We start from the raw sequence: 27,544 nt of genomic DNA, 5'->3' as shown, positions 1-27,544 counted from the left end.
ATACGAAGTCAAATAATAAAGATCAAAGCAGAAATAAACAATATAGAATTCAGAAAAAAAGTAGAACAGATCAATAAAACTAAGGGTTGGTTATTTGAAAACATAAACAAAATTGATAAATCTCTAGCCAGGGTTCTTAAAAAGAAAAGAGAGAGGACCCAAATAGATAAAACCATGAATGAAAATGGATTTATTATAACCAATCCCTCAGGAATACAAGCAATTATCAGAGAATACTATGAAAAATTATATGCCAACAAACTGGACAACCTGGAAGAAATGGACAAATTCCTAACACCCACACACTTCCAAAACTCAAACAGGAAGAAATAGAAAATTTAAACAGAACCATAATTAGTGAAGAAATTGAATCAGTTATCAAAAATCTCCCAAAAAATAAAAGTCCGGGACCAGGTGGCTTCCCTGGAGAATTCTACCAGACATTTAAATCAGAGTTAATACCTATCCTTTTCAAGCTGTTTCAAAAAATAGAAATGAAAGGAAAACTTCTAGATTCATGCTATGAAGCCAGCATTACTTTGATTCCCAAACCAGACAGAGACCCAACAAAAAAGGAGGATCACAGACCAATATCCCTGATCAACATGGATGCAAAAATTCTCAACAAGATACTAGCAAATTGAATTCAACAGCATATTAAAAGAATTATTCACTGTGATTGAGTGGGATTCATTCCTGGGCTGCAGGGCTGGTTCAGTAGTCACAAATCAATCAATGTGATACATCACATTAATAAAAGATAAGAACCATATGATCCTCTCAATCGATGCAGAAAAAGCATTTGACAAAATATAGCATCCTTTCTTAATAAAAACCTCAAGAAATTCAGGATAAAAGAAACATACTTAAACATCATAAAAGCCATTTATAAAAAGCCCACAGCTAATATCATCCTCAATGGGGAAAAACTGAGAGCTTTCTGCCTGAGATCAGAAACATGACAGGCATGTCCATTCTCACCACTGCTGTTTAACATAGTGTTGGAAGTTCTAGCATCAGCAATCAGACAACAAAGAGAAATAAAAGGCATCAAAATTGGCAAAGAAGAAGTCAAACATTCACTTTTTGCAGACAACATGATACTGTATAGGGAAAACCTGACAGACTCCACAAGTTCTCCATCTGGTAGAACTGATACATGAATTCAGCAAAGTCGGAGGGTATAAAATCATTGTACAGAAATCAGTTGCATTTTTATACACCAATAATGAAGCAGCAGAAAGAGAAATACAGAAACTGATCTCATTTACATTGCACCACAAGCCATAAAATACCTAGGAATAAATCTAACCAAAGATGAAAAAATTTATATGCTAAAAACTATAGAAAGCTTATGAAGGAAGTTGAAGAAGACACAAAGAAATGGAAAAACATTCTATGCTCATGGATTGAAAGAATAAATATTGTTAAAATGTCAATACGACCCAAAACAATCTTCACATTCAATGCAATCCCAATAAAAATTGTACCAGCATTCTTCTCAAAGCTAGAACAAACAATCCTAAAATTTGTATAGAACCACAAAAGAACCCGAATAACCAAAGTAATATTGAAGAAGAAAACCAAAGTGGGAGGCATCACAATTCTAGACTTAGCCTCTACTACTAAGCTGCAATCATCAAGACAGTATGGTATAGGCACAAAAACAGACACATAGACCAATGGAGTAGAATAGAGACTCCAGAATTGAACCCACAAATGTATGGACAACTCATCTTTGACAAAGCAGGAAACAGCATCCAATGGAAAAAAAGACTCTTTAACAAATGGTGCTGGGAGAACTGGACAGCAACATGCAGAAAAATGAAACTAGACCACTTTCTTACACCATACACAAAAATAAACTCAGAATGGATGAAAGACCTAAATGTGATATAGGAAACCATCAAAACCCTAGAGGAGAAAGCAGGCAACAACCTCCTTGACCTCAGCCACAGCAATTTTTTACTGGACACATCTCCAAAGGCAAGGGAGTTAAAAGCAAAAATGAACTATTGGGACCTCATCAAGATAAAAATCTTCTGCACTACAAAGGAAACAATCAACAAAACTAAAAGGCAACTGACAGAATGGGAAAAGATATTTGGAAATGACATATAGGATAAAGTGTTAGTATCCAAAATCTATAAAGAATTGAACAAAATCATCATTCAAAAAAACAAATACTCCAGTGAAGAAATGGGCAGAAAACATGAATAGACAATTTTCCAAAGAAGTGGCCAACAGACACATGAAACAAAGCTCAACATCACTCATCATAGGGAAATACAAATCAAAGCCACACTGATATCACCTCACACCGGCTAAAATGATCAAATTGAAGACTATAGATGCTGGCGAGGATGTGGAGAAACGGGAAACTTCTTGTACTGCTGATAGGAATGCAAACTGGTGCAGCCACTCTGGAAAACAGTGTGGAGGTTCCTCAAAAAAGTAAAAATCAACTACCGTATGACCCAGAAATAGCACTACTAGGAATGTACCGAAGGGATACAGGAGTGCTGATGCATAGGGGCACATGTACCCCAATGTTTATAGAAGCACTTTCACCAATAGCCAAATTATGGAAAGAGCCTAAATGCCCATCAACTGATGAATGGATAATGAAGATGTGGTTTATGTATATACAACATGATACTACTTGGCAATGAGAAAGAATGAAATCTGGCCATTTGCAGCAACGTGGATGGAACTGGAGGGTACTAGGCTAAGCGAAATAAGTCAGTCAGAGAAAGACAGATATCATATGTTTTCATTCATATGTCGATCTTGAGAAACTTAACAGAAGACCATGGGAGAGGGGAATGGGGAAAAAAGTTACAAACAGAGAGGGAGGGAAGCAAGCCATAAGAGACTCTTAAATACAGAGAAAAAAATGAGGGTTGATGGGGGATGGGGGATAGGGGAAAGTGGGTGATGGGCATTTAGGAGGGCACTTGCTGGGATGAGCCAACAACACTGGGTGTTGTATGGAAGCCAATTTGACAATAAATTATATTAAAAAAAATAATAATCCATGCTAATCAGCAGCACATAGTGAGCAAGATCACTTTTTGGCACACATGCTTTGCTGGCAGGGGCAGGTGGTATGCACCTCATCTGGTCTTCCCACTACCTTCATATTGGTGGTTGTAGTCCTCCAGTGTTGCCCAGAAAGGACCACGACCACATGTGCCTACGTATTACCACAGCTGGAGCTCAAACTCAATGAAAATCCACTGTTAGGAAGCTCTAAAAAGGTTGCTTACATACTTCCACCTTTCCCAGTTGACAGACACTATGTCTTCAGGTGGTATCACAGCTTTGGGACAGGTACCAATCATGCCATATTTCTGCAGAGATTCAACAGTATGATGCAAAAATCTCTGCAGAGATTCAAAAGTTCAAATACCTATGTTCAGCTTCTCTTTATCCACTCCCTCTTTCTTTCCTTCTTTCTTTTTCTTTCTTTCTTTCTTTCTTTCTTTCTTTCTTTCTTTCTTTCTTTCTTTCTTTCTTTCTCTCTCTCTCTCTCTCTCATTCTCTCTCTCCCCACCCCCCCAAAAAAATAAATCAACGTTAATAAAATAAATTTAAAAATGCCAAGACAGGAGAATTCATCCTAAAAGATAGAACAAGAAAAGTTAATGGCCACTGATCTCATTGAGACAGATATAATATTCATGTTCCAGAATTTAAAGCAATAATTACAATGATACCAGCTGGGCATGAGAAAAACATGGAAGACAGCAGGGAATTCCTTACCACAGAGATTAAAGACCTAAAAACTTGTCAAGCAAAAATGAAAAATGCATAACCAAGATTTGAAACGAACGGATTGTAATGACTATAAGCATGGAAGAAGCAGAGGAATGAATAAGTGATAGAGAACATAAAATTATGGAAAATACTGAAGCTGAAAAGAAGAGGGAAAGAAAAATATTAGATCATGAATGTAGACTTAGGGAATTCAGTAACTCCATAAATTATAATAATATTCATATCATAGCAGCCTCAGAGGAAGAAGAGAAGGAAAGGGGAACAAAAGGTTTATTTGAGGAAATTATAGCTGAAAACTTCCTTAACCTGGGGAAGGAAAGAGATATCCAAATCTAGGAAGCACAGAGAACTTCCTTAAAAATCAGCAAAAGCATGCCAACACCAAGACATATCATAGTTGGGGTGCCTAGGTGGCTCAGTTGGTTAAGCATCCAACTCCTTTATTTCAGTTCAAGTGATGACCTCACAGTTTGTGAGATCAAACCCGCATGGGACTCTGCACTGACAGCCCAGAGCCTGCTTGGGTTTCTCTCTCCCTCTCTCTCTCTGCCCCTCCCCAGAACTTGTGCTCTCTCTCTCTCTCTATCACTATCTTTCTCTCTCAAAGGAAATAAATATTTAAAAAAATTAAAAACACATATCATAGTCAAACTTGGAAAATATAAAGATAAAGAAAAAATCCTAAAAGCAGCAAGACAAAAGAATTCCTTATCTTACAAGAGAAGACAAAGAAAATTAGTAGCACAGCTCTCCATAAAAACTTGGCACCCCAGAAGGGAATGGCATGATATATTCAATGTGTTGAATGGAAAAAATATGCATCCACGAATACTCTATCCAGTATTCAGAACAAAAGGAGAGATAAAGAATTTCTCAAACAGAAAGTAAACGAGTTTCTGACTACTAAACCAGAGCTGCAAGATATATTAATGGGGGATTCTTTGAGTGGGAAAGAAAGACAAAGGCAACAAATACTAGTAAGGACCAGAGAAAATTTTCAGATACAACAGTGTAGCATGTAGTAAAATGGCACTAAATTTATATCTATCAATAATCACTCTGAATGTAAATTGACTAAATGCTCCAGTAAAAAGAAATAGGGTGTCACACTGAATTAAAAACAACAGCAAAAACAAACCCATATTTATGCTGCCTATAAGAGACTCATTTTAGACCTAAAGAAACCTGCAGATTGAAAACCATCCATTATGCAAACAGAAGTTACAAGAAAGCCAGAGTAGCAATACTTATATCAGAAAAACAAAGACTTTAAGAAGAGATGAAGAAGGGCTCTATACCATAACAAAAGGGTCTATCCAACAAAAGATCTAACAATTATAAATATTTATGCCCCCAAGTTGGAAACTCCAAAATATATAAAACAATTAATAACAGACATAAATAACACATTGATTATAATACAATAATACTAGAGGACTTTAATACCCCACTTAGATCAATGGACAGATCATCCAAGCAGAAAATCAACAAGGAAACAATAACTTTCAGTGACACACTGGAACAGATGGACTTAAACAGATGCATTCAGAACATTTTATCAAAAAGCAGCAGAATTCACATTCTTTTTGAGCACACATTGGACATTCTCCAATATAGATGACATACTAGGTCACAAATCAGACCTCAACAAGTACAAAAGGATTGAGATCATACCATTCATATTTTCAGACCACAATGCTATGAAACTTGAAGTCAACCATAAGAAAAAATTTTGAAAGAGCACAAATACATGGAGGTCAAAGAACATCTTACGAAAGAATCAATGGGTCAACCAGGAAATTAAGGACAAAAATTCGAGTAAGTTTATTCATTTATTTTGAGAGACAGAGGGCTCATGCATGTGTATTGTGTGACCAAGTGGAGGAAGAGCAGAGAGAGAGGGAAAGACAAAATCCCAAGCAGGCTCTGCACTGTCAGCACACAGCCTAATGCAGGGCTCGATCTCATAAACCATGAGAAAATGACTTAAGCTAAAATCAAGAGTTGGACGATTAACTGACTGAGCCACAAAGACACCGCAAAAAAGGAATTCTACAAATACATAGAAACAAATGAAACTGAAAGCATTATGGCCCCAAAACTTTGGGATGCAGCACAAGCAGACATATGATGTAAGTATATGCACAGGTCTACTTCAAGAAGCAAGAAAAATCTCACATATGCAGCCTAAGTTTATGCCTAAAGAATCTAGAAAAAGAACAACAAATAAAGCCTAAAGCAAGCAGAAGAAAATAAATAATAAAGATTAGAGCAGAAATAAATTATATAGAAACAAACAATAAAAAAAACAGTAGAACTGATAATAACACCTGATTCTTTGAAAGTTAATAAAATTGATAAACCCAGATAAGCCCAGCCAGACTTATCAGAAAGAAAAGACAAAGGAATCAAATAAATAAAATCAGGAATGATAAAGATCACAACCAACACCTCAGAAATAAAAACAATTATAAGAGAATATTATGAAAAATCATATGCCAACAAATTGGGCAATCTGGAAGAAATGGATAAGTTCCTAGAAACTCACAAACTACCAAAGCTGAATCAGAAAGAAATAGGAAACTTGAACATACTCATTACCAGCAATGAAATTGAAACAGTAACCAAAAATCTCCCAACAAACAAAAGTCCAGGGTCAGATGACTTCACAGGGGGATTTCTACCAAACATTTACAGAACAGTTAATACTTGTTCTTCTTTCTTTCTTTTTTTTAATATATGAAATTTATTGTCAAATTGGTTTCCATACAACACCCAGTGCTCATCCCAAAAGATACCCTCTTCAATGCCCATCACCTACCCTTCCCTCCCTCCCACCCCACCATCGACCGTCAGTTTGTTCTCAGTTTTTAAGAGTCTCTTATGCTTTGGCTCTCTCCCACTCTAACCTCTTTTTTTTTCCTTCCCCTCCCCCATGGGTTTCTGTTAAGTTTCTCAGGATCCACATAAGAGTGAAAACATATGGTATCTGTCTTTCTCTGTATGGCTTATTTCACTTAGCATCACCCTCTCCAGTTCCATCCACGTTGCTACAAAGGGCCATATTTCATTCTTTCTCATGGCCACGTAGTACTCCATTGTGTATATAAACCACAATTTCTTTATCCATTCATCAGTTGATGGACATTTAGGCTTTTTCCACAATTTGGCTATTGTTGAGAGTGCTGCTATAAACATTGGGGTACAAGTGCCCCTATGCATCAGTACTCCTGTATCCCTTGGATAAATTCCTAGCACTGCTACTGCTGGTTCATAGGGTAGGTCTATTTTTAATTTTCTGAGGAATCTCCACACTGTTTTCCAGAGGGGCTGCACCAGTTTGCATTCCCACCAAAGGTGCAAGAGGGTTCCCATTTCTCCACATCCTCTCCAGCATCTATAGTCTCCTGATTTGTTCATTTTGGCCACTCTGACTGGCTTGAGGTCATATCTGAGTGTGGTTTTGATTTGTATTTCCCTGATGAGGAGTGACGTTGAGCATCTTTTCATGTGCCTGTTGGCCATCCGGATGTCTTCTTTAGAGAAGTGTCTATTCATGTTTTCTGCCCATTTCTTCACTGGATTATTTGTTTTTTGGGTGTGGAGCTTGGTGAGCTCTTTATAGATTTCGGATACTAGCCCTTTGTCCGCTATGTCATTTGCAAATATCTTTTCCCATTCTGTCAGTTGCCTTTTAGTTTTGTTGATTGTTTCCTTTGCAGTGCAGAAGCTTTTTATCTTCATGAGGTGCCAATAGTTCATTTTTGCTTTTCATTCCCTTGCCTTTGGGGATGTGTCAAGGAAGAAATTGCTGTGGCTGAGATCAGAGAGGTCTTTTTCTGCTTTCTCCTCTAGGGTTTTGATGGTTTCCTATCTCACATTCAGGTCCTTTACCCATTTTGAGCTTATTTTTGTGAATGGTGTAAGAAAGTGGTCTAGTTTCATTCTTATGCATGTTGCTGTCCAGTTCTCCCAGCACCATTTGTTAAAGAGACTGTCTTTTTTCCATTAGATGTTCTTTCCTGCTTTGTCAAAGATGAGTTGGCCATACTTTTGTGGGTCTAGTTCTGGGGTTTCTATTCTATTCCATTAGTCTATGTGTCTGTTTTTGTGCCTATACCATGCTGTCTTGATGATTACAGCTTTGTAGTAGAGGTTAAAGTCTGGGATTGTGATGCCTCCTGCTTTGGTCTTCTTCTTCAAAATTACTTTGGCTATTCAGGGCCTTTTTTGGTTCCATATGCATTTTAGGATTGCTTGTTCTAGCTTCGAGAAGAATGCTGGTGCAATTTTGATTGGGATTGCATTGAATGTGTACATAGCTTTGGGTAGTATTGACATTTTAACAATATTTATTCTTCCAACCCCTGAGCATGGAATGTTTTTCAATTTCTTTATATCTTCTTCAATTTCCTTCATAAGCTTTCTATAGTTTTCAGCATACAGATCCTGTACATCTTTGGTTAGAGTTATTCCTAGGTATTTTATGCTTCTTGGTGCAATTGTGAATGGGATCAGTTTCTTTGTCTTTCTGTTGCTTCATTATTACTGTATAAGAATGCAACTGATTTCTGTACATTGATTTTGTATCCTGCGACTTTGCTGAATTCATGTATCAGTTCTAGCAGACTTTTGGTGGAGTCTATCGGGTTCTCCGTGTTTATTATCATGTCATCTGCAAAAAGTGAAAGCTTGACTTCATCTTTGCCAATTTTGATGCCTTTGATTTCCTTTTGTTGTCTGATTGCTGATGCTAGCACTTCCAGCACTATGTTAAACAACAGCCGTGAGAGTGGGCATCCCTGTCGTGTTCCTGATCTCAGGGAAAAAGGTCTGTTTTTCCCCATTGAGGATGATATTAGCTGTGGGCTTTTCATAAATGGCTTTTATGATGTTTAAGTATGTTCCTTCTATCGCGAATTTCTCGAGGGTTTTTATTAAGAAAGGATGCTGGATTTTGTCAAAGGCCTTTTCTGCATCAATTGACAGGATCATATGGTTCTTATCTTTTCTTTTATTAATGTGATGTATCACGTTGGTTGATTTGCAAATGTTGAACCAGCTCTGCATCCCAGGAATGAATCCCACTTGATCATGGTGAATAATTCTTTTTATATGCTGTTGAATTCGATTTGCTAGTATCTTATTGAGAATTTTTGCATCCATATTCATCAGGGATATTGGCCTGTAGTTCTCTTTTTTTACTGGGTCTCTGTCTGGTTTAGGAATCAAAGTAATACTGGCTTCATAGAATGAGTCTGGAAGTTTTCCTTCCCTTTCTATTTTTGGAATAGCTTGAGAAGAATAGGTATTATCTCCGCTTTAAATGTCTGGTAGAATTCCCCAGGGAACCCATCTGGTCCTGGACTCTTATTTGTTGGGAGATTTTTGACAACTGATTCAATTTCTTCGTTGGTTATGGGTCTGTTCAAGCTTTCTATTTCCTCCTGTTTGAGTTTTGGAAGTGTGTGGGTGTTCAGGAATTTGTCCATTTCTTCCAGGTTGTCCAGTTTGTTGGCATATAATTTTTCATGGTATTCTCTGATAATTGCTTGTATTTCTGAGGGATTGGTGGTAATAATTCCATTTTCATTCATGATTTTATCTATTTGGGTCATCTCCCTTTTCTTTTTGAGAAGCCTGGCTAGAGGTTTGTCAATTTTGTTTATTTTTTCAAAAAACCAACTCTTGGTTTCATTGATCTGCTCTACAGTTTTTTTTAGATTCTATATTGTTTATTTCTGCTCTGATCTTTATTATTTCTCTACTTCTGCTGGGTTTAGGCTGTCTTTGCTACTCTGCTTCTATTTCCTTTAGGTGTGCTGTTAGATTTTGTTTTTGGGGTCTTTCTTGTTTCTGGAGATAGGCCTGGATTGCAATGTATTTTCCTCTCAGTACTGCCTTTGCTGCATCCCAAAGCATTTGGATTGTTGTATTTTCTTTTTTTTTTTTTCTTTTTTTTGTTAAATTTTTTTTTTCAACGTTTATTTATTTTTGGGACAGAGAGAGACAGAGCATGAACAGGGGAGGGGCAGAGAGAGAGGGAGACACAGAATCGGAAACAGGCTCCAGGCTCTGAGCCATCAGCCCAGAGCCTGACGCAGGGCTCGAACTCACGGACTGCGAGATCGTGACCTGGCTGAAGTCGGACGCTTAACCGACTGCACCACCCAGGCGCCCCGAATTGTTGTATTTTCATTTTCCTTTGTTTCCATATATTTTTTTAATTTCTTCTCAATGCCTGGTTGACCCATTCATTCTTTAGTAGGGTGTTCTTTAACCTCCATGCTTTTGGAGGTTTTCCAGACTTTTTCCTGTGGTTGATTTCAAGCTTCATTGCATTGTGGTCTGAAAGTATGCATGGTATGATCTCAATTCTTGTATACTTATGAAGGGCTGTTTTGTGACCCACTATGTGATCTATCTTGGAGAATGTTCCATGTGCACTCGAGAAGAAAGTATATTCTGTTGCTTTGGGATGCAGAGTTTTAAATATATCTGTCAAGTCCATCTGATCCAATGTACCATTCAGGGCCCTTGTGTCTTTATTGACCATGTGTCTAGATGATCTATCCATTGTTGTAAGTGGGATATTAAAGTCCCCTGCAATTACCACATTCTTGTCAGTAAGGTTGCTTACGTTTGTGAGTAATTGTTTTATATATTTGGGTGCTCCTGTATTCGGCACATAAACATTTATAATTGTTAGTTCTTCTTGATGGATAGACCCTGTAATGATTATATAATGCCCTTCTTTATCTCTTGTTACAGCCTTTAATTTAAAGTCTAGTTTGTCTGATATAAGTATGGCTACTCCAGCTCTCTTTTGACTTCCAGTAGCATGATAAATAGTTCTCCATCCCCTCACTTTCAATCTGAAGTGTCCTCAGGTCTAAAATGAGTCTCTTGTAGACAGCAAATAGATGGGTCTTGTTTTTTTTATCCATTCTGATACCCTATGTCTTTTGGTTGGTGCATTTAGTCCATTTACATTCAGTGTTATTATAGAGAGATATGGGTTTAGAGTCATTGTGATGTCTGTAGGTTTCATGCTTGTAGCGATGTCTCTGGTACTTTGTCTCACAGTATCCCCCTTAGGATCTCTTGTAGGGCTGGTTTAGTGGTGATGAATTCCTTCAGTTTTTGTTTGTTTGGGAAGACCTTTATCTCTCCCTCTATTCTAAATGACAGATTTGCTGGATAGAGGATTCTCGGCTGCATATTTTTTCTGTTCATCACATTGAAGATTTCCTGCCATTCCTTTCCGGCCTGCCAAGTTTCAGTAGAGAGATCCATCACGAGTCTTTTAGGTCTCCCTTTATATATAGAGCACGTTTATCCCTAGCTGCTTTCCGAATTTTCTCTTTCTCCTTGTATTTTGCCCGTTTCACTATGATATGTCGTGCAGATTGATTCAAGTTATGTCTGAAGGGAGTTCTCTGTGCCTCTTGGATTTCAATGCCTTTTTCCTTCCCCAGATCAGGGAAGTTCTCAGCTATTATTTCTTCAAGTGTACCTTCAGCACCTTTCCCTCTCTCTTCCTCCTCTGGAATACCAATTATGCATATATTATTTCTCTTTAGTGCATCAGTTAGTTCTCTAATTTTCCCCTCATACTCCTGGATTTTTTTTATCTCTCTGTTTCTCAGCTTCTTCTCTTTCCATAATTTTATCTTCTAGCTCACCTATTCTCTCCTCTGCCTCTTCAGTCTGAGCTGTGGTCATCTCCATTTTATTTTGCAGCTCATTAATAGCATTTTTTAGCTCCTCCTGGCTGTTCCTTAGTCCCTTGATCTCTGCAGCAATAGACTCTCTGCTGTCCTCTATACTGTTTTCAAGCCCAGCGATTAATTTTATGACTATTATTCTAAATTCACTTTCTGTTATATTGTTTAAATCGTTTTTGATCAGTTCGTTAGCTGTCGTTATTTCCTGGAGATTCTTTTGAGGGGAATTCTTCTGTTTCGTCATTTTGGATAGTCCCTGGAGTGGTCAGAACTGCAGGGCACTTCCCCTGTGCTGTCTTGAATAACTTGCGTTGGTGAGTGGGGCTGCAGTCAGACCTGATGTCTGCCCCCAGCCAACTGCTGGCTCTACAGTCAGACTGGTGTGCACCTTCTCTTCCCCTCTCCTAGGGGTGGGATTCACTGTGGGGTGGCATGGCTCGTCTGGGCTACTTGCACGCTGCCAGGCTTGTGGTGCTGGGGATCTGGCGTATTAGCTGGGGTAGATTGGCAAGGTGCACAGCGGTGGGAGGGGCAGGCTCAGCTAGCTTATCCTTTGGAGATCCACTTTGGGAGAGGCCCTGCAGCACTGGGAGTGAGTCAGACCCGCTGGAGGGATGGATCCGCAGAAGCACAGCGTTGGGTGTTTGCGTGGTGCAGGCAAGTTCCATGAGGGGAACTGGTTCCCTTTGGGATTTTGGCTGGGGGATGGGCGAGGGAGATGGTGCTAGTGAGCACCTTTGCTCCCCACCAAGCTGTGCTCTGTTGTCTGGGGCTCAACAACTCTCCCTCCCGTTGTCCTCCAGCCCTCCCGTTCTCCGAGCAGATCTGTTAACTTATAACCTTCCAGATGTTAAGTCCTGCTTGCTGTCTGAACACACTCCATCTGGCCCCTCCGCTTTTGCAAGCCGGACTCGGGGGCTCTGCTTTGCTGGCAGGCTGCCCCTCCGCCCTGGCTCCCTCCCGCCAGTCTGTGTAGCATGCACCACCTCTCCACTCTTCCTACCCTCTTCCATAGGCCTCTTGTCTACGCTTGGCTCTGGAGAATCCATTCTGCTAGTCTTCTGGCAATTTTCTGGGTTATTTAGGCAAGTGTGGGTGGAATCTAAGTGATCCGCAGGACGCGGTGAGCCCAGCGTCCTCCTATGCCGCCATCTTCCCAGAAGCATCTCCAACCAGTCAATACTTGTTCTTATTAAACTGTCCCCCAAAATAAAAATGGATGGAAAACTTCCGAACTCATTCTATGAGGCCAGATTTACCTTGATTCCAAAACCAGACAGTGCTCACTTCAGCAGCACATGTACAAAACCAGATAAAGACCCCACTAAAAAAGAGAATTACAGGCCAATATCCCTAATGATCATGGTTGCAAAAATTCTCTACAAGATACTAGCAAATTGAAGCCAACAGTACATTAGAAGAACCACTCACCACGATCAAGTGGGATTTAACCAGGGCTGCAAACGTGGTTCAATATTTGCAAATCAATCAATGTGATATATTACATTACTAAAAGAAAGACAAGAATCATATGATCCCCACAATAGATCCAGAGAAAAGCATCTGATCAAGTACAACATCCTTCATGATAAAACCCCTCAACAAAGTAGAGATAGAGGGAACATAGCTCAACATTATAAAGGCATATATGAAAGACCCAAAGCTAATATAATCCTCAATGGTGAAAAACTGAGAGCTTTTCCTGTAAGGTCAGGAACAAGAAAGAGATCCACACTCACCATTGTTTTCTAACATAATACTAGAAGTCCTAGCCTCAGCAATGACAACAGAAAGAAATAAAATACATCTTAATTGGCAAGGAAGAAGTCAAACTTTTATTATTTGCACATGACATGATTCTCTATAAGGAAAACTCAAAAGACTCCACCAAACAACTGCTAGAGCTGATACATGAATTCTGCAAAGTCACAGGATATAAAATCCATGTACAGAAATCGATTGCATCTCTATATCCCAATAATGAAGCAGCAGGAAGAGAAACCAAGGATTTATCCCTTTACAATGGCACCAAGACCTATAAGATACCAAGAAATAAACCTAATCAAAGAGGTAAAGGATCTAAAAATATAGAACACTTATGAAAGAAATTGAAGATGATAGGAAGAAATATATAAGCATTCTATGCTCATGGACTCGAAGAACAAAAATTGATGAAATGTCTATACTACCCAAAGCAATCTATACATAAATGCAATCCTTATCAAAATACCATGAGCAATTTCCACAGAGGTACAACAAATGAACCAAAAATTGAATGGAATGACAAAAGTCCCTGAATAGCTGAAGCAGTAATGAAAAAGAAAACAGAGTTGGAGGCATCATGATTCCAGTCTTCAAGTGGTATTACAAAGCTGTAGTGAGCACAGAAGTATCATATTGGCACAAAAACAGATACACATATCAATGGAATGGAATAGAAAATCCAGAAATGGACTCACAACTTTATTGTCAACTAATCTTCAACAAAGCAGGAAAGAATACCCACTGGGGGAAAAAAGTTTCTTCAACAATTGGTATTCAGAAAACTGGAAATCAACAAAGAGAAGAATGAAATTGGACCTCTTTCATACACCATACACAAAAATAAGCTTGAAATGGACAAAAGACCTAAATCTGAGAACAACAACAACAAAAAAAAGTAAAAATCCTAGAGAAGAACACAATCAGCAATATCTTTGACACAGCTGCAGCAACTATTTACTAGATATGTCTCTAAGAGTCAAGGGAAACAAAATCAAAATTCAACTATTGGGACTTCATCAAGATAAAATTTCTGCACAGTGGAGGAAACAATCAACAAAAGTAAAAGGCAACCTTTGGAATAGGAGAAGATATGTGTAAATGACATAGGATAAAGGGTTAGTATCCAGAGTTTATAAAGAATTGTCCAAACTCAACACCCCAAAAACAAATAATCCAGTTAAGAAATAGGCAGAAGACATGAATAGACATTTTCCCAAAGAAAACATCCAGATGGCTAACAAACACATGAAAAGATGCTCAACATCACTCACCATCAGGATAATAAAAATCAAAACCACAATGAAATATCACATCATACCTGTCAGAATGGCTAAAATGCACAACACAGGAAACACAGATGTTGGTGAGAATACAGAAAAAGGAGAACTCTCTTATATCCTTGGTGGGAATACAAACTGGGGAAGCCACTCTGGAAAACAGTATGAAGGCTCCTCAGAAAGGTAAAAATAGCACTACTCTAAGTTCCAGCAATTGTACTACTAGCATACAAAAATACAGAATCGAAGGTGTACACACATCCCAATGTTTATAGCAGCAATATAAACAATAGCAAAATTACATAAAGAGTTCTAGTATCCATTAACCTCTGAATAAATAAAGAAGATGTGGTGTATGAATGTGTGTGTGTGTGTGTGTGTGTGTGTGTGTATATATATATATATACACACACACACACACACACACACACATACATACATATATATATACATATATATGTGTGTGTATATATACCCTCTCCCCACACACACAATGGATTATTACTCAGCCATCAAAAAAAAGGAAATCTTGCCATTTTCAATGATGTGAATGGAGCTAGAGTGCATTATGCTAAGCAAAATAAGTCAGTGAGAGAAAGAAACACAAATACCATATGATTTCACTCATATGTGGAATATATGAAGCAAAACAGATGAACATATGAGAAGGGAAAAAAAGGAATCAAACAATAAGAGACTCTTAACTATAGAGAACAAACAGGATTGATGGAGGGAGGTGGGTAGGGGATGGGTTCAATGGGTGATATTACTAGGGAGGGCACTTGTTGTGATGAGCACTAGTTGTTATGTCTAAGTGATGAGTCACTAAATCCTGAAACTAATATGATACTATATGTTAACCAACTAGAATTTAAATAAAATTAGTTTAAAAAAAAATTGAAGCTAAAAAAATACACTAAAATACAAAATTATCAAGTACTATTTATTCCAGGGATACAAGGGTGGTTCAACATCCACAAATCGGTGTGATGTGCCACATTAACAAAATGAAGCATCAAAACCTTATTGTCATTGCAATAAATGCAGAAAAAGCACTTAACAAAAGTGAACATCCATTCATGATATAAAGTCTCAACAAAACGGGTATGGAAGAAACATACCTCAGCTTACAAAATGACATTATGACAAGTTCACAGGATCATACCCAATGATAAACAACTGAAAGCTCTTCATCTAAGATCACAACCAGGATTAGGATGCCCATTCTCTCTCATTTTATTGGAAATCGTAGCAACAGCAATTAGGCTAGGAAAAGAAATAAAAGGGATCCAAGATAGAAAGGAAGAATAAAACTCTCTATTTGCAGATGATCATGATATTATATACAGGAAGACCTAAAGAGTCTACCAAAAACACTGTTAGAACTAATAAAAATTCAATTAAGTTGTTAAATTGCAGAATATGAAATAAGAATGCAAATATAAGTTGCATTTCTTTTCCTTTAAATTTGTTAAGTTTATTTCCATTTTTTTACAGAGAGAGAGCGCATGCACATGTGTGAGTGGGGGAGGGGCAGAGAGAGAGGGAGAGAGAATCCCAAGCAGGCTCTGCACTTTCAGCACACAGCCCAATGCAGGGCTGGAACCCACAAACTGTGAGATAATGACCTAAGCCAAAATCAAGAGTTGGATGCTTAACCGACTGAGCTGCCCAGGAGCCCCATAAGTTGCCTTTCTATATACTAACAACAAACTATCAGAGAAATTAAGAAACATCTCATTTATGATAGCATCAAAAAGAAAAAAATATGTAGGAATAAATTTATCCAAGGAGGTAAAAGACTTGTACATTGAAAACTAGAAGACACTACTAGAAGAAATGTTAGATATCACAAATAAATGAAAAAATATTCCATGCTCATGGATAAGAAGAAACAACATTGTTAAATTGTCCATACTACACAAAGCAATCTACAGATTCAGTGCAATCCCTATCAATGTTACAATGTCATTTGTCACAGAAATAGAACAAACAGTCCTAAAATTTGTTTGTAAGCATACAAGACCCCAAATAGCTAAAGCAATTTTGAGAAAATAGAACAAAGCCTGAGGCATCAGACTTCTTGGTTTCAAATAATATTACCAAGTTATACTAACCAAAACACTATGATACTGGTATTAAAGGAAAAAAAGACAGGTTAACCAATGGAACAAAATAGAGATTACAGATGTTAACCAACATCTGTATGGTCAATTAATTTATGGCAAAGGAGATGAGAATATATTATGGGGATAGGATAGACTCTTCAATAAATGGTATTGGGAAAACTGGAGAGCCACATGCAAAAGAATGAAACTGGACCACTCTCTTACACCATACACAAAAGTTAACTCAGAACAGTTTAAAGATATGAATGTAAGACCTGGAAGCATAAAACTCTTAGAAGAAAGCAGAGGATAAGACATTGGTCTTAGCAATGGTTTTGTTATGGGAGTGGGGATATGACACCAAAAACAAATGCAACAAAAACAAAAGTAGGCAAGTGGGAGAATATCAAACTAACAAGCTTCTGTACAGCAAACTATCAACAAAATGGAAAGGCAACCTATTAAAAGGGGAAATATTTGTAAATCGTTTATCAAATAAAGGGTCAATATCCAAAATATATCAAGAACTCATACAAGAAAATAGCAAAAATAACAAAAATCCATTTAAAACATTGGCAAAGAATTTGAATAGCTGTGAAAGTATATACACACAAAAATAGGTATATATGCATATATACACACATATATTAGCCTGATATGAGTGCTATAACAAAATAAGACCCATATACTTTGGGATTATTACACACTATGGTAATTAGTATAAGTTAATTTTCCTTCTCATGCACTTGGCTATTAAATGCAGCTCAACTATATGTCTGAAGTAGCTGCCTAAATGGTACATATTCCTGAGTCCTTTCCCAGCCACTTCAGCAATTTAGTGTTTGATAGGGTGTCTTCAATCTATCTACTTCAATATTTTCTCCATTTTCTTGTACAAACAAAAAATAACTTACAGCTATGTTGTAAAAGATCTTAATTCATAGAATATTCAATTCAGCTCACACTATAATATCTAATGCATCAAGTGTTTATCTCTGTATATACTACTAGTAAAAAGACAGAATTCCAATATTATAAAAGTATCATTTCATTTATTTGATTAGCTATTAGAATACAGAACTCACCAGATTTGGGGTATGTAATAATGAAGACATCACTTTCTCTGATTACAAAATCATCTAAATTTTCTATAAATCCAATATCAAGTTCTTCACGACCAAAATGATATCCTTTAAATTTGAATAAAAATGAGTCTGCATCTTCCATATTTCAGTTACCTACAAAAAACAGACAAAATTATTTGGAAGAAATGCAGTAAAATTTTATGCAGTATTCCCTTCCATATTTTCAGTTGGTGGCTATATATATATATGCTGAGAGAAGAAGCTTATCTCTTGTTTTCTTCACAAACACTGACACCTGACTGGCTCTGGAAGCTACTATACTAGATTCCAGACCTGTAGAGTTTGGTCTGATGCCCAGGAGCCAGGTGTTTATGGGCTAGGTCTTAGTTTTATGTGTGTGTGCTCCATTTATGTAGGTACAGGGGAAATAGTGAAAAAATAATTATGCAATTGCAAAAAAAATGCTCTTAATCAGAAATCATAGATAGATAATAGATGATAGATTAGATAGATAGATAGATAGATAGATAGATAGATAGAATCACATATATATAGATATCTCTAAAGCAGAAATCATATATACATTAGATAGATAGATAGATAGATAGATAGATAGATAGATATAATCATAGAAAGATATCGGAAGAGAGAGAGAGATTGAATATACAAAGTGGACTTGAATGGGCTTCAGAAACATTTGTTTCCCACTACTCCTTCAGCAGCTGAGTTTTTATCCCCCTGGAACTGTAGTACAATATTTTAGCTTCTAGCAGGCTTGTACAAGTTTTATTTATATACTTTCTGGGTGGGAGTTATGTATTCATAAGGTTTTCGGTAACTTTTAATTTGAACTTTGCTTTATTTCCTAACTTGCTACTTGCTTAGAGTAATTGGGGTGGAACAGGCATGAACTAATAGACATGAATATATTCCAGAATGCCTGAGAAATTGCATGTGAGCAATTAAATTGTCCATAATGACCAATGGACAATGGCACAAAGTAAGTATGGAAGAAAACATTCAAATTATGGGTCATATGCTGAAAGTGCAAACCAAACTTTGTGAGTCATCATTGATGGGTATACTTTGCCTTTCATTATTATCTGTAGGTAGCCTTATGAAAAAAATCTATTTTGATACTATGAACTCTGAGGTTTTATTTGACTTGGGGTTTCTTCTATATGACTCTGAACTGTCCTTTATTTCCATTTCCACAAAATAGTCATAGGAAGAGTTGAAAAAATAAGACCTTCAGAATCACACAATTTTCAAAGCAATTCCAGGAAGCCTGGGCCAAGGCTCATTTTAAGAAACAGGGAAGTAAGTAACTTAAAAAATATTTTTGCAGTCACACTATTACTAGAAAAACTAGGAATGACAGCCTCTCTTTACAAAGGAGATTCATCACCTTCAACAAGTACAAAAAGATTGAGATACTACATGCATATTTTCAGACCACAATGCTATGAAACTTGAAATCAACCACAAGAAAAAATAAGGAAAGATAACAAATACTTGGAGACTGAAGAACATTCTACTAAGGAATGTATGGGCTACCCAAGCAGTTAAAGGGGAAATTAAAAAGTATATGGAAACCAACGTAAATGATAACACCACAACCCAAAACCTCTGGGATGCGGCAAAGGCAGTGTTAACAGGGAAGTATGTAGCATTCCAGCCTTCCTAAAAAGGAAGAAAGGTCTCAGATACAAAATCTAACATTACACCTTAAAGAACTAGAAAGAGAACAGCAAATAAAACCCCAAACCAGCAGAAGACAGGAAATAATAAAGATTAGAGCAGAAATCAATGCTATTGAAACCAAAACCAAAACAAAAACAAAAACAACAAAACAAACAAAAAACAAAAACAAACAAACAAAAAAACATGAGAACAGATCAATGAAACCCGAAGCTGGTTCTTTGAAAGAATTAACAAAATTGATAAATCCCCTAGCCAGTTTGATCAAAAAGAAAAAGAAAAGGACCCAAATAAATAAAATCAAGAATGAAAGAGGAGGGATCACAATCAACACAGCAAAAATACAAATAAGAGAATATTATGAGCAATTATACGCCAATACAATTGGCAATCTGGAAGAAATGGACAAATTACTAAAAACATATTAACTACCAAAACTGAAACAGGAAGACATAGAAAATTTGAAAAGACCCATAACCAGTAAAGAAATAGAATTAGTAATCAAAACTCCACAAAACACAAGAGTCCAGGGCCAGATGGCTTTCCAGGGGAATTCTACAAAGGAGATTCATGAAAGCTGCAAATTAGTTGTAAGCATCAATAAGAATTCACATCCAGGGAAGGAAGTGGGGGACCAGAGAGGGAAGGGTGGAGGAAGAGAGAGGAGGTAAGTTATTCTGTCACTAGAGTTATTTAAGGTGTCTCTTCTTTGCCATCCTGTGTTCAAAGAAACAACCTAATTTACACATCCATACCCATTGGGCTCTAATGTTAACTTCCATTATAAAGAAGCAGTGGCTCCCTAAGAGTAGTCAATTCCACGTCTTGGGATCAAAACAATAACAATGAGCTTGTAACATCTTGATCTTTTCATGAAGTAAACATAATTCTACCATCATACTCTACTCATATTAGATCCTAGTATAGTTTTACTACTATCATGGTGAATTGTACCTTTCTTTCATATATGTGCTTAAATATCTAAATAAGTACTTGGAAACATGTATTGGCTCAATTTATTGAAAATCAGAGCAAAGAGTTATAGTATATTTTTGTTCCATATATAAGAGCTGATAACTGGGCCTACTGTTTGATATAATCACCAAACACCTAAAACAGCATAACTAGTACAGTTCAGAGAAGTGAGGGGGGGCAGAGGAAGTCACCCCTAAAAACACCAATTTGGCAGGTGGAATTTTTTATTTTGCTGAAAGCAATTAAGGCCCTCCAGACTCACAAAAGCTTTTTACATTTTCCTTAACTGCCTAAAAGAATTTAGATGCCGGCCTGTACCACAAAGAGAGTTACTACCACATATAACTTTTTATTTCTGAAAGACCCCAACCGCATGGCAGGACACACTTCTGTTTATCCAACATGTGTTCTTTGCATTTCCTGTGAATTCCCTTTCTCAACCCTTTCACCTGCTTCTCCTTAGCTCAGCATGGCAAATAAACCTCACTTGTGATACTGTCTTTGACTCTTCATGCCTTGTGGGTCTCCCATACATATATCATTACATTTTTCTCCTATTAATCTATCTTATGTCAATTTAATTATCATAACAGTCAAAGAACCTAGAAAGGAAAAGTGAAAAGATTTTCACCCCCATCAAGAATGAAACTACTCACCAATAGTTTGTTCATTCAAATTAAGTGTTAAATTCTAATATAAATGCCAGTGAGAAGAATAATTGTGTTGCTGCTGATAAAGACACAAAGACTAAAATTTCCACAAAGAGATTTAAGGATTCACCCATTAGCAGAACTCCCAGAATCAATAACCCATTAAGGAGGAAGGATTAGGCTGATGCTAACCAGCAGATCATCCAAATGACTGGGGGGGAAGCCCTGATGCATTTACTACAAATAATGGACAGTAAATGGTTCAAGCAGGTCAGTGCTACTCAGAGCTGCTGGGCATGGTTCAAAATCTCTGCTTTCGAGTGATACCAGAAAATAAAGATGTATTTGCTTGCTGTCCCACTCATGATACTCTAATGGCCATAGTCCGGAGTACAATGGATTGAGTTGCCTCTACTTCAATAGCACTACTATTGGTGTCTTTAAGTCTTTGTGTTGTTTCTTATGAAACAAAATTGAGAATATGAGTAGTGTGAACAATTGAGAAGTTGAGACAAGAAATCTACATATGCAAGAAGTAAATACATTTATTTTGAAGGATTAGGGACTTTCCATAATTCTACAATTTGCTTGACACAAATGTAATACTCATGTAACTACCAATCACTGTTTACCTGCCATTATTCCCCTCAGTTTTGTCACTGTTGAGTGAGTGGTGAGGTCTTCATACCAGATAGGGATGTTATATCACAGAGGGAATCACAGGTCCTGGGGTTGGCTGTTCAGGTATCGTTTTGTGTCCTCTTTTTCAGGGGTTCCACACTCTATCCAGTTTGTCTTTTGAACAGAATGGTCCTAAACGATAAACATCTAAGGTTTATTCAAATTGCGTCTGGATAAACACCTAAGGTTTATTCAAACTCCCTCTATATGTACTTGGGTTATTGACCTTAGATGCTGCTTCTCTTCTGTTGTTAGTGCTTCCTGAATAACAAACATTTCTTCATTTATACTAAGATAAATCACCAAACTTTGGCATCTGTTGATGTTACTGCATGCACACTATCTGATTTGGAACTGGACTCAAGTCCTTCCTAATACATATCCTCTCACCCTTATTTGGGAAAAGTAGATTGTGTTTCTTATTTAGAACTACTCTCAGTAACTTTGGAATTCATGGTTTCATCTGTCCTATTGCCACCTTTCATTAAATAAAAATTTGATCCAAAGAAACGATTTAATCCCTTTTATTGGAGTAATCATTACTGTTAAGAAAATGTTTAAACCACAGAGATTCAACAATAGAGAAGAAACTGAGATGGATGGAGGGAGAAGGGTGGGAGATGGGATATATGAATGATGGGTATTAAGGAGGGCACTTGTTATGATGAGCACTGGGTGTTGTATGTAAGGGGACGAATCGCTGAATTCTACTCCTGAAACCAATATTGCACTTTATGTTAAGTAGCTAAAATTTAAATTAAAAACAAAGAAGTCTTTAATGTGACAGAAATTGGACCCTGTAATTATGAAGACAAACTTATTCTCACAGTATTTCCTAACTTAAAACATAACACATTCCTGAAGCCAAAGTTGTTAATTGCTAGAAAGGAATAATTGTGATTCACTAAAATAAAAAACTTGAGAAAAGCAAACTGATCCTTACGATTCTTTTTTTTAATTTTTTTATGTTTTTATTTTACTTTTCAGAGAGAGACAGAGTGCGAGCAGAGGAGGGGCAGAGAGAGAGGCAGACACAGAATCTGAAGCAGGCTCCAGGCTCTGAGCTGTCAGCCCAGAGCCCAACGCGGGCTCGAACTCACGGACTGTGAGATCATGACCTGAGCCGAAGTCGGACACTTAGGCAACTCACCTACCCAGGGGCCCCTGATTCTTATGATTCTCGAAAATTTTAGTTATTTGCAAAACTTGTAAGGCTGAAAAGTGGGAAAATTACCCAGTTTTGAGTTTAAGCACAACCTCTGACCTAATATTGCCTGACTACTAAGCTCTATTGGCCTTGTCTTAACTATAACACAAAAATTTTAAAACTTTGAGTAGTGATTTGAAAGTGTGTATGCTGTTGGGGATAGACTCCATAATTAGTCCTAGTAAATCACTAAAAAGAAAGTGAAAAAAAAAAAGGCAGAACAACCACTTCTAGGACAAGATTGGAATCTAGAGAATGTATATTACCTAAAATATCCAGTTTCTGACAAAAGTACCATATGTCAAAAAACAAGAAAGTGTAACACATATTCAGGGGAATAAAGGGCAATTAGTAAAAACTATCTCTGAATGGACCCAGATGCTGGACTTAGCAAAAAAATAAAATAACAGCTATAAAACAATGTTCATTTATTGAGTCCTTAGATCTCAACAAGTTTGATCCGACAGAAGAAAGAATCATGGAACATGAAGACAGATCAGTAGTGAAGAGAATTACAAAAAATAAAAAGAACAGAAACACAAAGAATGAAGAAAACTGAACATAACCTCAGGGACCTGTAGAACATATCAAACAGAGGAACATATACAGAAGGAAAGGACAGAAAAAAATCTTTGAAGAAAGTATGGTCAAGAATTTCCCATATTTGAGGGAAAATATTAGTTTACACATCCATAAAGCTTGACGAACAAGTAGGATAAACGTGAATAGGACAAAAGCTACACATATCACAGTTAAACTACTAAAACATACATTTTAGGATTGTTGTTTTTGTTTTTGTGAATGATTTTGGTATTTTAATGAGTATTGAGTTCAATCTCTTGATTGCTTTGGGTGGTATGAGCATTTTATGATATTAATTTTTCCAATCCACAATCATGAGGTGACTTCCATTTGTTTGTGCCTTCTTTGATTTCTTTCAGCAAAGTCTTGTACTTTTCATATATAGGTCTTTCACTTCCCTGGCTAAATTATCTAGATTTTTTGTTTTTATTTTTGATGCTACTCTGAACAAGATATTTTTATTTTTTTCAGGTGTTTCATTATTACTGTAAAATAATGAAACTGATTTCTGTATATAGATTTTGTATCCTGAAACTTTACTCTGATTAATTTGAACAGTTTTATGATTGACTCTTCAGGATTTTCTATATATAAAATCATATCAGTTGCACATAGTGACCATTTTACTTTTGCCTTTCTGATTTGGATGCCTTTTCTTTCTTCGTCTTGCCTAATGGTTCTAGCCAGGACTTCTAGTACCACAATAATGGTGAGAGTGGGCATTCATGTCTTGATCCTGATCTTAGAGAAAAAGCTTTCAACTTTTCACTATTGAATATAATATTAGCTGTGGCTTGTCATATATAGTCCATACTATGTTGAGGTGTATTCCTTCTATACTCAATCTATTAAGGCTTTATAACATGAAGGATGCTGCATGAGTTGCGTTTTTCTGTGTCTAGTGACATAATTATGGTATTATCTTTTATTTTATTGACATATTACATTTATTGAAGTGTGTGTGTTAAAGGAAACTTGCATCCTTGAGAGAAACCTAATTTGGTCCAGGTGTTCTTGAATTTAATTTGCTATTTTGTTGAAAATTTTTGCATCAGGGATATAGGCCTATAGTTTTCTCTTCTTGTGGTATTCTTATCTGGTTTGGGTATGAGGGTAACATTGGCCCCACAGAACAAGTTTAGAAGCATGCCCTTCACTTTGGTATTATGGAAGAGTTTGTGGAGGAATGATGTTTCTTTAAATGTTTGGTAGAATTCACCTGTAAAGCCATCAGTTCCTGGGGGGTTCTGTTGGGCTGATTACTCATAAATCTCTCAATTTACTCATTTGTCTATTTTTCTCTTTCTTCTGAATTCAGTCTTGCTAAGGCTGTGTTTCTAGAAATGCATCCTATCTTCTAGGTTATGTAATTTGCTGGCATACAATTGTTCATAGTAGCGTCTTATGCTCCTATGTATTGCTGTAGTATCGCTTGCAATGTCTCCTCTTCTGTTTCTAATTTTATTTGAGTTATCTCTCTTTTGTTCTTAGATAGTCTAGCTAAAATTTTTTCAACTTGGTCGATCTTTTCAAAGAACCAGATTTTAGTTTTGTTGTTCCTTTTTGTTGTTTTGTTGTTGTTTGGGTCTTCATTTCATTTCTGCTCTGATCTTTCATCTCTATTATTTCCTTCCTTCTAATAAGTTTGGACTTAACTTGTCCTTCTCCAGTTCCTTATGCTGTAAAATTAGGTAGTTTATTTGATGTCTTCCTAATTCTTTGATTTTTTGATTATTATTAAATTTCTATCCAGAACAGTTTTTCTCTCTATCCCATAAGATTTGATATGTTGTCTTTCCATTTCATTTGTTTTGAGATAATGTTTTATTTTCCTTTTGATTTACTTTTGACTTTTTGGTTATTCAGAAGTATTTTGTTCAGTTTCCACATATTTGTGAATCTTCTCACTTTCTTATTGTCAGTTCCATAAATAGGAAAGATAGGGAAATCTGAGATTTGTTTTGTGTCCCATCATATAATCTATCCTGCAGAATAAAGAGATGAGTGTGCACTTGGCAAATATTGGAGGGAATGTCCTATAGATGTCTCTTAGGGGTACCTGGGTGACTCAGTTGGTTAAGCATCTGACTTCGACTCAGGTCATGATCTCACAGTTCATGAGTTTGAGCCCCGCATCGGGCTCTGTGCTTAGCTCAGAGCCTGGAGCCTGCTTCGGATTCTGTGTCTCCCTCACTCTCTCTCTCTCTCTGCCCCTCCCCAACTTGCTCTCTGTCTCTCTCTCAAAAAATAAGATAAAATTAAAGTTAAAAAAAAAATTTTTTTAAAGAAGTCTCTAAAGCCCATTTCTTCTAAGGTACTGTTGCAATGTTTCCTTGTTGATTTTCTGTCTGGATAACGTATCTACTGCTGACAGTCAGGTAATGAAGTCCCCTACTATTAATGGATTGCTATATGTTTCTCCCTTAAGATCTGTTGGTATTTGCTTAACAGACTTCAGTGCTTGAATGTTAGAGTACAAATACTTGTTTGTGGTTTTTACATCTACTTGCTGTATTGACCCTTTTATCATTACGTAATGACCTTCCTGTCTTTTGTTACCACTTCTGATTTTGACTTGAAATTCAGTTTGTTTGATATATAGTAGGCTGCAGCTATTGTCTTTTGGTTTTCACTTGCTTGGAAAATCATCTGCCATCACTTCACTTTGAGCTTATGTATGTCTTTAGAGCTGAAATGTCTCCTGTAGGTGACATATAGTTGGGTCTTGTTTCTTTAACCATACAACCACTGTGTGCTTCATGATTGGTAAATTTATCCATTTATTTTTAGGGGGATTATTAATATGTAGAACTTATTAGTGTTCATTTGCTATTTCCCATCTATATTGTTTCTTTTTCAGTCTGTTTCTGCCTCCCTTGTTAATTGGTGGGTTTTGTCGTGATGTGTGGCCTTTTTTCTTTTTTTCCATGTTTTGTGTCTGCTCTAGATTTTTGCTTCAGTGTTTCCTTGAGGCTTACATAAAACATGTGGGCCTTTTTCTTTTGCTAGCAACTCATATTCATTTGTATCTGCTCTACATTTTTGCTTTACAGTTACCTTGAGGCTTAAATAAAAAATGCTAGCCCTTTTTCTGCCACTAGCAGCTCAAATTAACTTGTCTATGTTACCCTCTTTTATGTTTTTGATGTCACAAATTACCTCTTATTATGCTATGAATTTGTTAACCAATTATAGTGACTATCATTATTTTTAATGCTCTCTTCCTTTACCCTATTCTGTAATTGTTTGACAAACTATTCTTAAACAGAGTTAATATCCTAATTTTGACTGTCTGTATCACCTTTATCAGAGTTTTATGCGATTTCATTTATTAGTGTCTTTCATTTCAGCTGGAAGAGTTCTTTCTGCATTTCTTGCAAGGCAGGTCTAGTGGTAAATTCCCTCGAGTTCCTGCTGAGAAATCTGCTAATAGCCTAAGGCATAGGAGGTAAAGGGTAGGGGGTTCTTTGTGGGCTAACTCTTCTTTCCCTTGCCTTAAGAGTTCTATCATTGAGTTTGGACACTCATCATAATGTCTCATTGTTTTCCCATTGAGATAATAAAATGTTCTATGAGCTCTGTTGACTTGTATGTTAAATTCCTTTCCCAGGTTTCCCTGACCCTTTCCTCTGTTCTCCTGATACACTCCTTAATCTTATATTGGCTTTTCTAATAGTCTGATAACTCACATAGGGTTTCATCACTTGTTTGAAATCCTAGCTCTCTCCTTTTCTACTTGAATCATTTCTAATTCCTATCCTCCAGGTAACTTAATCTCTCTTCCATGTGACCTGCTGTATTTCTAATGCTTCTTACTGCACTTTTCATCTCATTTGAGTCTCTCAGCTCCAGAATTTGCTTGAGTCTTTTTTTTATAATTCCAATCTCTTTGGTAAAGTACTCCTTCTGTTCATTAGTTTTATGCTTCAGTTCATGGAACTGCCTTCTAAATTTTCTTGTAGCTTATGGAATTTCTTCATAAAACCTGTCTTGAATTATACATCAGA

The 27,544-nt window shown here is 36.7% G+C and overlaps 1 protein-coding gene across 1 annotated transcript in view; it reads right to left on the bottom strand.

Annotated features, from left to right (window-relative positions):
* Positions 1-21,787, bottom strand: part of LOC125166084 (amine sulfotransferase-like) — a 36,168-nt gene extending 14,381 nt beyond the window's left edge. The window contains exons 1-2 of the mRNA XM_047859751.1: positions 21,700-21,787; positions 17,742-17,894 (exon numbers count right to left, since the gene is read on the bottom strand). Of these exons, the coding sequence (XP_047715707.1) occupies positions 17,742-17,883 (142 nt within the window). The 5' untranslated portion in view covers positions 17,884-17,894; positions 21,700-21,787. The remainder of the gene's footprint in view (positions 1-17,741; positions 17,895-21,699) is intronic.
* Between the last annotated feature and the right edge of the window lie 5,757 nt (positions 21,788-27,544).

The sequence above is a fragment of the Prionailurus viverrinus genome, chromosome B2, assembly GCF_022837055.1.
Source record: "Prionailurus viverrinus isolate Anna chromosome B2, UM_Priviv_1.0, whole genome shotgun sequence".
Classification (NCBI taxonomy): domain Eukaryota; kingdom Metazoa; phylum Chordata; class Mammalia; order Carnivora; family Felidae; genus Prionailurus; species Prionailurus viverrinus.
The sequence above is the reverse complement of the archived record's forward strand: the minus strand, read 5'-3'. Positions and strand labels throughout refer to the sequence as shown.